The sequence below is a fragment of the Eulemur rufifrons genome, chromosome 15 (assembly GCF_041146395.1).
Source record: "Eulemur rufifrons isolate Redbay chromosome 15, OSU_ERuf_1, whole genome shotgun sequence".
Lineage (NCBI taxonomy): Eukaryota > Metazoa > Chordata > Mammalia > Primates > Lemuridae > Eulemur > Eulemur rufifrons.
The window spans coordinates 62,461,082-62,475,699 of NC_090997.1; the positions used below are offsets into that span (position 1 = coordinate 62,461,082).

Genomic DNA, 14,618 nt, shown 5'->3' on the forward strand with positions numbered 1-14,618 from the left:
ATATAAAAGCCATTCTTAGTTTGCAGGCTGTACAGAAACGAGAGGCGGGCCGGATTTGGTGGGACTGTGGTTTGCTAAGCTCGGCCCTAGCGGCTGGAGTCCCGGCCCCTCGGCGTGCACAGGTCCGGTGTGGCCCAGCCCCAGCCGGACACTGCAGGCCCTGCTCTCACTGCTCCTTCACCTTCCCCGGAACAGGGGGTGCACCCGCAGTGTGGAACCCCTTCCGTCTCCACACCCGTCCTGCTGTTTCGAGCCCCAGGCAGCACCTACTGTATAATTTGCTGGGCCCAGTGCAAAAATGAAAATGCAGGGCTCTCCGTTCACAAATCATTAAGAGTCTCAGGATGGCCACAGCAGAGCACTAAACCAAGTGTGGGCCCTTCTAGAAGGGGGCCCCTGCCTGACTGTACGGGCCGGGCCGTGCACACATGAGGCTGGCTTTGACTCCAGACTTCCGTTCTTTTTTATTCAGACTGTTTGCCTCCTGGTAACCGTCAGAGTGCTCCTCAGGCTCCACTTCCCTGACCCACTCCCGCCCTCGGGGCGTCTCCACTGTCTGTGTCCCCTCATTGCCTTGCTTGGGCCACACTGGGATGCATTTATCTCTTTACATATCTGCCTCTTTATCTCCCCTACTAGACTGGCAACTTCAGTAAGAAAAATGGTTTTCTCTGTTTGTGGCCCGAGATCCTAAAACTGTGTGGTGCTTGGCAGGTGTCAAAGAAATGGCTGTGACACTGAATGGTGTGGCAATGCTCCCAGTAGCTGTCTCCTTTTGAAGTTTACCCATGATCCACTATAACATTAGTACGATGTGCTGCAAATATTTGCCAGGGAGACACGGAGCATCGTCACCGACGCTCAGTTTAACGGGGGCCAACCATCAGGAGTCAGAGTGAGGGCAGGGCAGCTGTCATTTTAGCTCTAACTGACAGGCTCATTCCAGTGGATTGTGAAGACGGGTGCGGCTCCTCCACCCACAAGTGTGATTGTGTTTCCCTTCTAGAAGGGAAGGGAAACATCCCTCTGTGATGGCTGGGGCTTGTTCACCACAGGTTCACCTGCATAGGGAACAGCACCTGGAACATAGTAGCCGGTGCTTGATCAATATTTATGGAGTGAATGAATGAAAGAAAGAAATCCTAAAGGATAGCAATAAACTATAAAAATGCTTTGTAATTCAGTGGTAAAGTTATTTAAGGTGGCATGGTGCTGTGGATAGAGCTCTGGACCAGAAGTCAGGAGTCTTGGGTTCCAATAATAATAATGACAGTAACTTCTAGATTTTGCGTGGGCTAGGACCATATAAGTCACCTTACCTGGCCACATCATTTAATTCTCACCACACCCCAAGAGGTGGGGACCATGGAAGGAGGTGAGAGAAGAGTTGAGTGACCTGCCCACAGCGCACAGCGGATGCTTGGGGAGCCTGCACTGGCCCCAAGTCTGATGGAATCGAAAGCTTGTGCTCTTCACCCTTGTAGTCCTGGCTCTTCCTGTGACCTTAGACCTTACAAAATAGCATTCTCAATCTTCTCATCTGAAAAATGCAGGTTACACTAGCCAATCGCTAAGGTTCCTTTCAGTTTTAAAGTTCAGTGTTTTGAAAGCAGGGAGCTTGGTCAGGGGGTAGAATAGGTGGTTTTGTTATTGCTAGTTTTTATTGGTTTGTTGGTTTTTAAATACATACAGAAAGGGAGACCTTGAGTCATTTTGGAAAAACTTAAAGCTCACTCCCCACACTCTACTATGGGAGATTTACTCTCTCTTTACTTTCTCTTCTCCTTTGACAAAATGTTTTAACCCAGACTAGAGTCCAGTAGTAGCGTAAGATGATAAGCTATTCCTAATGTCAATTTGCCGATAAGGAAAGTGTTGTATTATACATCTAAGGATCTGCATTGATAAACACAAGACATGTTTCAGTTCAGAGGCAGGATGTCTTCTTGCAACTCTATCTTTTTCCTCGTTAGAAAGCCTTACAGATGTTTCAATGGACTTCCCTTTCCATTGTGTAGAATGGTCTGCTGGGCCTCCTCTCCACCGCCCCTCACGCCTTCCCCTTCTCCCCCTCACACACTCCATTCCTGCTATTATGTGAGCACCCCAGGCATATCCTGCCTTAGGGCCTCTGCACTGGCTGGTCTCTTTACTCGAAACACTGTCCCTCTTCATCTGATGGCTCAATGCCTCACCTCCACTAAGGGGTTGCCTTCCGTGCCTCACTGTGCCCACCCTATTTAAAGTTGCTACCTGCCCCCATTCCCAATCCCCTTCACCCTTCTCTGCTTTTCTGCTTTTGCTTTCTTCCAAAGCACTTACTGTGTTATAACATGTCATATACCTTATTTGTTATGGCACATTGGTTACTGTCTATTTATACCTGTTAGGATGTGCGCCCCATGGGATCAGGGGTCCCTGTTTTGACACCAGTGCAAGTGTTCTTAGGAACAGTGCCTAGGACAGTGCCTGACACTGGCATTCAATAAATATTTTTTGAATGAAAAATTACTAAGTTGATCAAATTCAGGAGGAAGAATTCTTGTTATAGGACACAGAAGTACTTATATGGACTAGGTAGCTCATAAGCCTAAAGTCAAGTGTTTGCCTTCAAGTAGACGCTAAGCTAATGGAGAAAAGCTCCTATTTGTTTTCATCTGCCGATGGCTTGATGGTGCCAAGCCTAAATAGTGGTGAGGTCTTGTATACACTCAGAGAGGCTTTGGCCGTAAAATTCCAGACTTGATTGTAAACAATGTATGACTTATTCTTTTTTTCTTTGTTTATTTTTTGTGTGTGCTTATTGGGGTCTCAAGCTTGAAGTGTATGACTTTTAAATCATATAAATTGTTAGATTAAAAAGTAACATTGAAAGGTGGTGATTCCTAAGGTAAGAAATGCTTTGACCAAACCATTTTCTTGGTTATTGCAGCGAAGAAGACAGTGGAATCCAAAGACACAGTTATGATGGGGGACTCTATGGTGGAAATAAACAGGGTTTATTTAACAGAATCCAATGCCGTTGGCCGCTTAAAGAGTCACCCACTTCAGCTAACTTGTGACGGAAGCTTCACTGAAATCAAGGAGCAAGAAACATTCAAAGGAACAACCTCCATACTGTCTCATCTCAGAAGTGGAGGGTCAGTATTCCTTTTATTTAATTTTCTGGTCAGGATAACAATATCATTTACCAGTTTGTTCTGTATCTTACATAGATGATTGATTTGCTTTTTCCCATTTATACAAGCAAAATTTTAAGTTAAGTGTGCAAGAATAGGAGAGATTTTTTTTTTTTTTTCTCATGGCTGAATGGAGTTGATTTTACATCATTTCTTATTTAATCTTCAGGAAAATTTTGTTCATAACTGCCAAAATTCTGCTTCAATAGGACTGTCAGAATAAGGTTCAGTTGGACTGTTCCAGCCAGCCCCTGAGTGACCACTGACCATTCTGTCTATGTATTATTTGGGATTCTTGCCTGGCCTAGAATCTCTTATTATCTCCCTCTGGGTTAGTGCACTGTTGCTAACTCCACAGGATCAAATACTTATTTTATTCTCCAGTAGAAATTTGGATTAAATATTTATTTTGTAAACTAGTGGTTAAAACAGGGAGAAGTCTGTGGATTTCAGTTATCTACACGATCCCTCCATTGACCCCTCATAAATGAATGATCAGGAATTACTTTATTTCATACCATGTTCTGAGCTAGGACTTCCTTGAGAAGCAGTTTTCCCACCATATTAAAGATTTATAGAGGTTTCTCTGTGTGGTTCACCGTATGGGCCTTGTGAATTCTTACCCTGGTGTTTTGCTAAAGAAGCTGTATATAATTGGAGGCAAGAATGGGGGCAAAAGGGGGAGAGCAGGCTCTATTTTCCAGTCCCTGCCAGTAATGATGCTAAGATAGGCAAAAGGTCTTGGACTGCACAGGGTCACTCAGTTAAAGATATTTTTTTCCAGGACTTTCCATTGGGTCATCATGGATAACTGCCCAGTTTGAATTTGTTTAACAAGATTAAATTCCATGGGCCATTTTAAGACCAAGTACTCGTTGCGCTCACTTTAGGTTTCGCGTCTGACTCTGGCTTGTACACATGTAGCGTGCCTAAAACTTTCCCCCAAGCGGCTGCTTGGCAGCTTGTTAGTTTAGCCGAACCGACCTTGTCTGCTGACACAGCCTGAAGAGTGTCACACATACGGAATTTATATTAGGCAACCTAGTAGTCCTTGTAATGTCACTTTGCATTCAGAACATTTTTTAAATTAAACGAAAAATGCAATGTCTCCTTAAGTGGAAGAGAATGACTTCAAATTGGGACTTTGGGAGTTGAGCAGAAAACATCAAACTAACCATTGCAAACAAATCTTTTCCAGCTGGTGAATAAGAATAGGCTGTGGACCTCAGAGCTTAAACATAAAAGGCAGCAGGAAAACTTGTGTTTCTTTCAGTACCGAAGTAAAAAGGAAACATTTATCTTGCTGCATCCATCCTTACAGTAATGAAAGCTGACTAGGAAAACCAGACAAGAGCTATTTAATTTGTTTGTTTATCTTTGCAAACCTTCAGATGTGGCGGAGTAATCTGGCAAGCCAGAGTTCATTATGTCTTCCTCAATCTGGGACAGCAGGGGCATTTCAGTCACATATTTTATCCCACAGCAAAGGACAGATCAATTAGCACTTCTTCCTGACTGTCCAAAATTATGAGGCGTTGGCAGCAGCACTAATTATATTCTTTTTGTTTTGTTAGGATGGCTTTTGCATCATATAAGGATTGTGTCTGAGTTGGGTTTGCAATACACGCTGGCAAGTTTAACTCTCAATAACATTTTTGTTTTATGAATCTTTACCTCCTTTAATTTTTGGATGGAGTTGCGTTGGAGTGGTGCCCAAAAAAAAAAAAAAAATGTTTATATAGTAGGATTAAAACAAACCAGAAAATGGAAGCTCTTAGCAGTTCTTTCATTAATTACATTTATGAATCAGTCTGGGACACTTGATAATTGTTTCTTGTAAACATTTAAGTACATAATTCCAAGAAATGATCTTTGCTATGCACTGGAGTATTCCCAGTTTTGATGCGAGAGCCCTACCCTCAATTAACATTTTTTCATCTTTAAACCATAAAGTGGAAAATGAAGACTCTCATCCGTGAGCTGGGCTGGCAGGAGAAGGGAGGGAAGGGAATTGAGATGACAAGGGGTGGAGGAGGAGCATGAGCAGACCGTGGAAAGGGCACAGAGCTGGTGAGGACACGCTCCCAGCGCGGGGTCCTTACAACCTCGTCCAGTGTGACAGAGGCCACCTTTGTGTCGAGTGCTTCTCTGGCTGGGGAGAGAAAGGAACAGTTTGTTTCAGTGTAACTGTGGTGATTTATACACCCTTAATTTAAAATATGGATACTTCAGACATGAGATGGATTGAGTTTATGCTGGTTATGATGGAAAAAGGAGTTACTAAGCAAGGTGTGATTGCAAACAAGATATTGGGGGACTATTTAACTTTACAAAAGAGAACATACTCTCAAGCGCTTATGGAACTGTCATCCTCAAACTGTGTGCCAGGTACGACAATCTCCACGTGTCCATTGAGGGACTTATTTAAGGTTTGGCAGACCTGCTCCTCGGCAGTATTTCATTCTCCCTCACTTGTATGTATCACCTTATGGATTGAAGACAACACAACTCAGACCTTGAGCAAGATATGCGCGGGTACATCTCCATCCATCCATCCCTCCATCCATTGGCACAATCTGATGAACCCCTCTATATAGCTGCTGAAGAACCTCCTGAGGCTTTCTGTGTAAATGTTCAGACTCTGATGGTTTGGAAATGTGATCTTTAGGAAGAAAGCCCAAGAACAGTTAATTGTTACGGAGAGTCAAGAACCCTTCTCTGGGAGCCAGAATCTCTGGATTTAGGTCCGGTTCTTTCTGCCATTTGATTTAGCTGTATTTGACAAGTCTCAACACTTTCAAGGGCTCAGTTTTCTAATCTGTAGAATGGAAGTAACTCTGTTCTTTCACTCCCATCTCCTCCTGGCCCTTACTGTGGGCTGTGGAATGATTACCAAGGCTTGAAAGCCTTATTTGTAAACTGTCAAGTGTTCTTAGTTTTGTTGTAATCAAAAATAAGAAAAGGTGGCTTCTGGTTAAAGATGCAAAGGTATTCTGCAGAAACCCAATAAAACCAGCAAAGAATGAAAAACAGAAGTAAGTGTCATCAATGAAACAGAAGAAATGGTTCCAAGCCAGAACTACAAAACATGAAGCAAACTTTACACTGCAGTATGGTCTTGATTTTTACGTTTGCCTGGCAAACTTCCCTTTGGAGAATAAGCCCTCTTGCATTGTATGACAATTCCTGCCCAGTTCACTTCTGGAGGAGAGTGGACCCTGTCTTCCCCACCTCCTTTCCTAGGGGTGGTTATGTGGCCCAGGGCTGGCTAATCAGAATTCTTCAACCCCCAACTACAGCTGTTGGTTTAGAGATGTGCACATGATCCAAGCCAGGCCAGTTGAATTCTTCCCTGGGACTTTCACCAAGGCCTTTGGGAAAAGTGCTCTTTCTCCATTTTCACAAGCTGCAAAGATGATGTGTTCTTGGAGCTGACAGTGGTCCTTTCACTGCCTTGCGGAAAGAGACTCTGAGAGGGAAGTTGTAAATAAATAAGCAGAGCCAAGGAATGAAGGTAGTGATCAAGCTCAAGGATGATCTATAAACCTCTAGGTCCAGCTGTGCCTGAAGCCACTTTATCTACATTGTAGACTGCTCTGTTTTGTGAACCGGTATGTTCCTTTTTCTATTTCTTTCTCCTTCCTTCCTTTCTTTTTCTTTGTCTCCTTCCCTCCCTCCCTTCCTTTCTTTCTTTTTTTTTTTTTTTTTTTAACAGGGACAGTTTATGGTATTTCAGATTGGGTTTTTGTTACTTGGAACATTGCAATCAAAAGTATCTATTTAACCTTCCAGAACCCAAGAAATCTAGATGAAAACAAGGGGTAATTTGAGAGTAGACACATACCTCCTCAGACCTTGAGCAAGAAACAGATTTCACTAAAAGTGAATCTCTTAGTTCAGAAAGTTGTACACAATAATCTTTAACTAGAGAGATGAGATCTAAGGATGTGGGCAGGCCACGGGAGGAGTGTGGATGCCCCTGGAAGGACTCTGTTCAAGAATCCAGACCATGAAGTGAGGGGAGGATGGAGCTGAGGGAGACACTCTCATTACCTGTGATCCAGGTAGTTTATGTGTATTTTGGGGGAGAGGGTTTGATAGATTAGAACTTAATGAGCATATTATGTAAAAGGGCTTTTCTGGGAGTCATAGCACCCTGCTCCACACAATCTAGGGAACACATAAGTCCCAAGTCAATAAAAATAATGGATTTGGTGATTGGACATTCAAGAAAACTAATGTTTAAGCTACAGAGAACCCTAGTTCTCTCCCTGTGTGTATCATATTCAGCTTCAACAAATAAATGGCTCTATTTAAATTTTTAAATAGATATTAGGATAAAAATGATATTTAAAATGGTACTAGGATAAGAACTAACATGGCACTAGAACTCAGATATGTAAAGAACATAGCAAAAGACAGATGAAAGAATTAGATCACAAAAGGTATTTCTATCCAGAAACATGTAGAAATTATAGATAATATGATCCCTTTCTTTTTTTTTAAAAAAAAAAAGTGAAAAAGAGCTCTTCTTTGGGTTATAAAAATTTAGAGATTATAAGCTCCCATAAGGAGATAAGTTTGTAGTACCCAAAAAAGAAATGAAAGAAAAATGTATAAACATGGGTAAGAAAGCCACATTAGAAATTAAAAATTAGAATAAAAACAGCTAAAAATACAATGAGACATTGTGGTCAGGCTATAGGAAATTGTAAAGAAGGAAAGAAATACATATAAAGCTATGAAAATGATTACAAGATAGATAAGAAAGGATGAAATTGTTTTACTGGAGAAGACAATCCTTCTCCTCCTCCTTCACTTCCCCTCCTAGCACTATCTTACTTTGAATTGATAGTGCCAGGCAGTCTTCTAAGTGATTTACAAATATTAGGTAATTTAATGTTCACACCGACCCATGGGGAATGGAAGAAATCAGAACAGAAAGAAAAAGAAAAATATTAAGATGTAATAGAAGACAACTTTCTGGGATAAATATTTAAATCTGAAGTTCAAATGGACATGTGGTGACCCAGCAAAATTTGATATGGATTAATCTACCTTGAGACATTTCCAACAGTGCTCAGTACTGGAACGCTATCCAGTACCTAGTATACGCTTAATCGATGATTTGATGGGCAAATGGAAGAGTATCTCCTGTGGCCACCCAGGCTTAATAAACAAGTCTCCTTAATAAAAAGGAGAAAAAGGCAGGCTGGCCCTGGGTTTTTTTTCTTTCTTTCTTTTTAAAATATTTTGTATAAAGACAGGATCTCACTATGTTGCCCAGGCTGGCCTCAAATGATCTTCCTGCCTTGGCCTCCCAAAATGCTGGGATCACAAGTGTGAGCCCCCATGCCTGGCTAAGCCCCAGGTTTTCCTAAAGCGTCACTCAGTGCCAGAAAATAGTGGAGTAATATCCGTGAAGTCCTAAGTATTAGAAGGGATAACTCAAGAATTGTATTGCTGGACAAGTTGTCCTTCAGTAAAAAGGCAGCAGGTGACACTTTCAAATACAAATGAACTTAGGGAATATACTACTCATGCACTTTCCAGAGAACTCTTAGACAACAAGTTGATGAATCAGAATTCAAAACTTAGAAATGAAGAAGCTATGATAAAAGCATTCATGGTGAGTAAAATTTTTATTTTGTTTTCATATTGAATTAAAACTAAACAAATCTAAAAATAATGGTATGGAACAGAAACCTTGACGATGTAGTAGTAATATAAACAACTAAAAACCAGTACTTGGGAGGAAATGTGAATACTACTTTCTTCACTTTCATATTAAGGAATAGATGTCAGTGGCTACAATCTGAAATGGAAATGTATTGTTTAAAGATAATAATTTCAGCATCCTAATGTTTTCCATTATTTTTTTCTTAACTTTAGAGAGATCTTTTAGAAACTAATAACTCTTGTGAAGACCTATTCATCTGAAGTTCTACAATTCCTTCAGTTTCACCTCAATTTCTGTTTCTCTGTTAAATTCAAGCACAATTTATACTTAATGCTTTTTCACTAAAATAACATGTATGGTATGACTGCATTTATATGTATCCATTTACCTGTCTTCCCTCTCACCTTTCTGTTCTTTCATTCTTCTATCTTTTCATCTGAATATATGCAGAAATATGTCTGGAATGATGTTTATAACATATTAATGATGTTTATTTCTGGGTGATGGGTGCAGGATGATTTTTTAAAATTTTCTTTGTACTTTCTTATATTGCCTGGCCTTAAAAAATAATAATAAATATATCATTTTTTCAAAAACAATGAAGTCATTATTCTTTTAAGAAATTAAGGATAACGTGGCTGAGAAAATTTTCATTTGGAAAAGACGGGCATAGGCCGAATGATTTTGTAGAAGCCCACCTTGTTCCACAGTTTCTGTTCCATACACATTGCTGGGGTAAGCAATGCCCTGTGTTGCCGAGGGCTTGGGAGACAGAGAAGTGGACCCTGTCCTTGAGGAGCTCACACATCTCAGGCCTTGCTGCTCAAGGTCCCTGGTGCGGCAGCATCAGAGGCCCCAGGGTGCTTATTAGAAATGCAGGGTCTCGGCCCTGGACCTACTGAATTAGATCTGCATTTTTATAAGACCTCCAACTGCTTTGAATGCACACGCAGGTTTAGAAGCACTGTAAGTGATGAACTCTAATGCTGGAGGAATGGAAGGGGAACTGACAGAAGGCATCCTGAGAGTTTAGAGGTCAGAGCATCTAATTCTGACCTGAAGGTCGGGGAAGGTTACCTGAAGTAAGTGGGATTTGGGGATGCCTTTTGAGGGCTGATATTCATTAGAGATGGAGCATTGTGTTCTTAGCTAAAGGAGCAGTGTAAGCCAAAGGTTGGATTTGACATGGTGGTGACAGGAGGTATGCTGAGACTGTGAGCCATAGAGCTGAGCAGTGTGCCTGGAAGGGAGTTAGGAACATGCGAGGGGCGGCCTTTAATGCCACTCCCAGGCATGTGGGTCCATTGTTTAAATAAGGGGGCACCACCAAGATGTGTGTGTGTGTGTGTGTGTGTGTGTGTGTATTTTTTTATTTTAATCTTGGGCTATAACCCAATATTGTAGGTACCTTTGAGGATTTTCTTAAAATTTTGATCTTATGAACATTGTTTTAAAATCATGTCTTTTAATTTCATTGTGTTTGTGTGTAACTGTTGTGGTAGAATTCTATTTTTCAGGTTAGTATTTAAGAAAGAGCGGTATCTGTTTGGAAACTCTATATCTGGTGCTTCAGGCTACGAAGACACAATGAAGGGACCACCCCTCCCCACCCACCCCACTGTGGGCATATTCAAATTGCAGTCAAAGTAGCTAAGACACTATAAAGCAGGGGTCAACAAACCAAGGCCAGTGGACTGAATCTAGCCCATTACCTGTTTTTGTAAATAAAGTTTTATTGGAACACAGCCACACTCATTCCTTTACTTGTTGTCTATGGCACATTATAGCAGCAGAGTTGAGTGCTTGTGACAGAGACTGTGCGGACACAAAGCCTAAAATATTTACTACCTACTTTGTACTTGGAACTTAAATCTAGTTCTAAAAATGAGCTGTCTTTTTCTTATGGCAAAGATAAGTTTAGTTCAAAACTTGCTAAATTTTCTCTTTCTTTCTTTCTTTTCTCTTTCTTCCTTTTTTCTTTCTTCTTTCTCCTTCCTTCCTTCCTTCCTTCTTTCTTTCTTTCTTTTTTTATTTTTTTTTTTGAGGCAGGGTCTCACTCTGTCACTCAGGCTGGAGTGCAGTGGCACGATGACAGCTCACTCACTGCAACCTTGAACTCCTGGGCTCAATCGACTGGTGGGAGTACAGGTCATACTACCATGCCTGGCTAATTTTTAATATTTTTCATAGAGACGGGGTCTCACTATGTTGCTCAGGTTGGTCTTGAACTTCTGGCCTTAAGTGATTCTCCCATCTCAGGCTCCCAAAGTGCTAGAATTATAGGCATGGTCCACTGTACCTGGCCCATTTTCTTTTATGCGTAACATCCTTTAAAATTTCCTTACATGTAATTTTTCCCAAAATGGAAATAAATTTATTGTTTTTTTAAAGGCCAAATTCTTCTATTTAATCTACTTCTTAATTTTTTTTAGTTATTGCTCTAAAGGAGGAGTCAAAAAACTACAGCCTAGGAACCAAATCTGGCCATCCACCTGTTCTTTTTTTTTTTTTAATAGCTCTTGAGCTAAGAATGTTTTATACATGTAAAAATCATTGTGTTTTAAATGGTTACAAAAGTACCTACATGGTAGCCTTGATTTTTCCACTTGGCCCACAAAGTTGAAATATATATTATCTGGCCCTTGAAGAAAAAAATTGCTGACCTTTTCATAATTGGAAGAACTGTCAGAATTGTAGCAAAATCTGAACTTTATAATATTTTTTAAAAAATATACTTTTATTTCTTTGGAATGCATATGGTCCAGAAGTAGATGTTGCCAACATGATTGATTCATGGATGAGCAGCAGTAACTCATTCCGTGTATGGCATGGCCTTGGCTACAGAGCTTGGTTCTGGTTGTTCAGAGTGGAACGTAGGACTCTCCTCCATGATTGGGACAAGATGACTTTGGAACCGAGGGAAGGCCAGAACTGAGAGAATTGCAGAAAGATGGAGCCAAAGGCCTGATCACACCATGCCTAAAATCCACCCTACCTGTCTGCTTTTGGGTGATGTCAGCCAATAAATTCCATGTGTTATTTAACTCAGTTAAAATTATGTTTTTGTTATTTGTAGATTAGTATATCCTAACAAATAAAATGATGCTGTTCTGCCTCTAAGAAGAATTTCACAGAAAAACTTTAAGGAATAATTTCTGAAATTGTTTTATTTTTGGTACATCAAAAAACAATGTCAAAAAATTAATTATGGTCTTTAATAACATGGAACAAGAAGCTGAGAACAATTATGCTGGATGAATGAATCAAGATTCAAAAACATCTGCCAGGCACGGTGGCTCATGCATGTAATGCTAACACTCAGGGAGGCTGAGGCAGGAGGATGACTTGAGGTCAGGAGTTCAAGACCAGCATGAGCAAGCGCGAGACCCCATCTGTACTAAAAATAGAAAAAAAATTAGCCGGCGTCGTGGCATGTACCTGTATTCCCAGCTACTTGGGAGGCTGAGGCAGGAGGATTGCTTGAGGTCAGGAGTTTAAGACCAGCATGAGCAAGAGCGAGACCCCATCTGTACTAAAAATAGAAAAAAAATTAGCCGGCGTCATGGCATGTACCTGTATTCCCAGCTACTTGGGAGGCTGTGGCAGGAGGATCGCTTGAGGCCAGGAGTTTGAGGTTACAGTGAGGTACGATGACACCATTGCACTCTACACCGATGCACTCTACCCAGGGGCAACAGAGTGAGACTCTGTCTCACATACGCACACAAAAAATCCCAAAACATCTGAGAGGCAGGAACCCTTTGCCAAACACAGCACTGTGGAATTTAATAAGAATGAGTAAAGGTCCAACATGGGTGGAGAAGAACTGCCTTAGCTGCACATGTAGGAAAGATAAGAGTTGCCCACCATTCTGATGTGACCTAAAACTGCTAATGTCATTCTAGGCTGCATTCATTAGAATATCTCCTTGCTTCTCCAGCCATTGCTTTGGCTCAGTGCTGGGTTCCAGACTTTACAAGGGATTTGGACAAACAGATACTCAGAGTAACCAAAAATAGTCTGATAAAGATTTGAAACCGTGTCATGTGAGGAACAGTTGGGAGGGACTGGAGGATTTTGTTAATGAGATCAGTGATGACAACAGCAACAATTCTAAACATTTATTGAGTACTTACTATGTGCCTGGAATTGTGCTAAGCAATTACACATTATATCATTGACTACTCAGTGCAATCTTATGTTGGGGGTACTATTATTTACCACCCCCTCATATACAGATGAGGAAACCATAGCTTAGGTTAAGAAGTTTATCCAATATCACACAGTGATAAGTGGTAGAACCATGAGATTTAAATAGGAGGACTTTAAATGGTAAATGCAACGTCTTTGAATATTTGAAGGATTGTCAAGGGGAAGATGGATAAAGATTTGTTCATGTGACCAATTAGTAGAACCAAGACCAATGAGTAGAAGTTACAGGGAGATTTCTGTTGAGTATATAAGGCCATATATTCTTCCTCTTCTTTAGTGAAGGAGGGATTTTCTTTTCTTGATCCCTGTCTTTCCCATTCACTCTTCCTATGGGGCTCCAGGTATACTGCGGCATGGAAACCCCACTAGGCATACCCTGGCCACACTGGACAGTTCTTCCTCAGTCCTCATCTTCTGTGACCTGTTAACCATGCCTTCTTTCTAAGTATTCTTGAACTGCATGAGGGCATATCTTGATTCTCTTCTTTCTTTGGATTCCTTTTCCCCTTTCTGTCCTTGACCCACGAGTATCCAATAAGGCCTTTTCCCAAGTGTCTAGTCTTTGAGCCACTCTACTGATGACTCTGGTCTCTGTGGACCACTTTGGTCTTTACAGAGCCCTTTTCCTGATGTCCCTGTCTCCTTGGCAGATGCACCATTTTCCATCAGAAATTCAGCATGGCAAAACCCGGACTTGCTTTATCCCTCAAACTGTTTTACGCTGAAACCTTGCTGTTTCTATTGATGGCAACCCTGTCTTCCTGTTGCTCCAGGTCTACATTCTGTTCTTTCCTTCGCCTGAAATAAACCACCAAATCCCATCAACCTTTCATTTATATGATCTCTTGAATTCGTTCCTTCTTCTCTAGTCCCACTATCACCCTAAGAAGATTAGTCCTTGTTCCCTCACTCCAAGTCTCCTAAACGCTCTTGTCATGGCATAACTCCAAATTCCATCACTTCCTGGTATGAGAACCTATACAGTTATTACTGCCCATCAGATTGTGTTCATTTACTCCACCCAGAGTTTCGGGCAGCTGGTCCCCATCCTTGCCAGCAGAAACTCTCTGTGCCTATCTTGTTGGCTCTGTGCACTTATCCGCTGCCCTGAGCTTCAGGCTTCTTATTCCCTTCTGGACCTTCACTCATGCTGCTCCCCTTAGGAGAGTCTTGTCATTTGCTGGTTCCACTTTTGTTCTTTTAAGGCCCACTTTGTGGTCTGCTTCTCCCACTCACTAATCACTTCTTTCTCAGCATCCTTGAATTCTTACAACCTGAAATTCTGACACTTTATTAGTGATGTTATTGGACTTTTCCATTTAAAAAAATAGGCCCTTAGTTCCTCCAAGTAGATTTTAAACTTCATCAGGGCAATGCCAGATATGTTCTTTAGCTCAATAAAACCTACACTAAACTGATTAGACAGGTGATTATTGACTCAGAAAGAAAGAGAAAAATAATATTGACAATTTATTAAACTATTACAATGTGTCAGTCACAGGCATTGCCCTTTGTTTATTTATTTATTTATTTTCCTTTGGAGACAG

General features: G+C 41.1%; 1 protein-coding gene across 2 annotated transcripts in view; it reads left to right on the forward strand.

Annotated features, from left to right (window-relative positions):
* Nucleotides 1-14,618, forward strand: part of ARMC2 (armadillo repeat containing 2) — a 100,453-nt gene that overhangs the window by 16,254 nt on the left and 69,581 nt on the right. For both annotated transcript variants that reach the window (XM_069488294.1, XM_069488295.1), the window contains one exon: nucleotides 2,933-3,140. In XM_069488294.1, coding sequence (XP_069344395.1) covers nucleotides 2,933-3,140 — 208 coding nt within the window. The remainder of the gene's footprint in view (nucleotides 1-2,932; nucleotides 3,141-14,618) is intronic.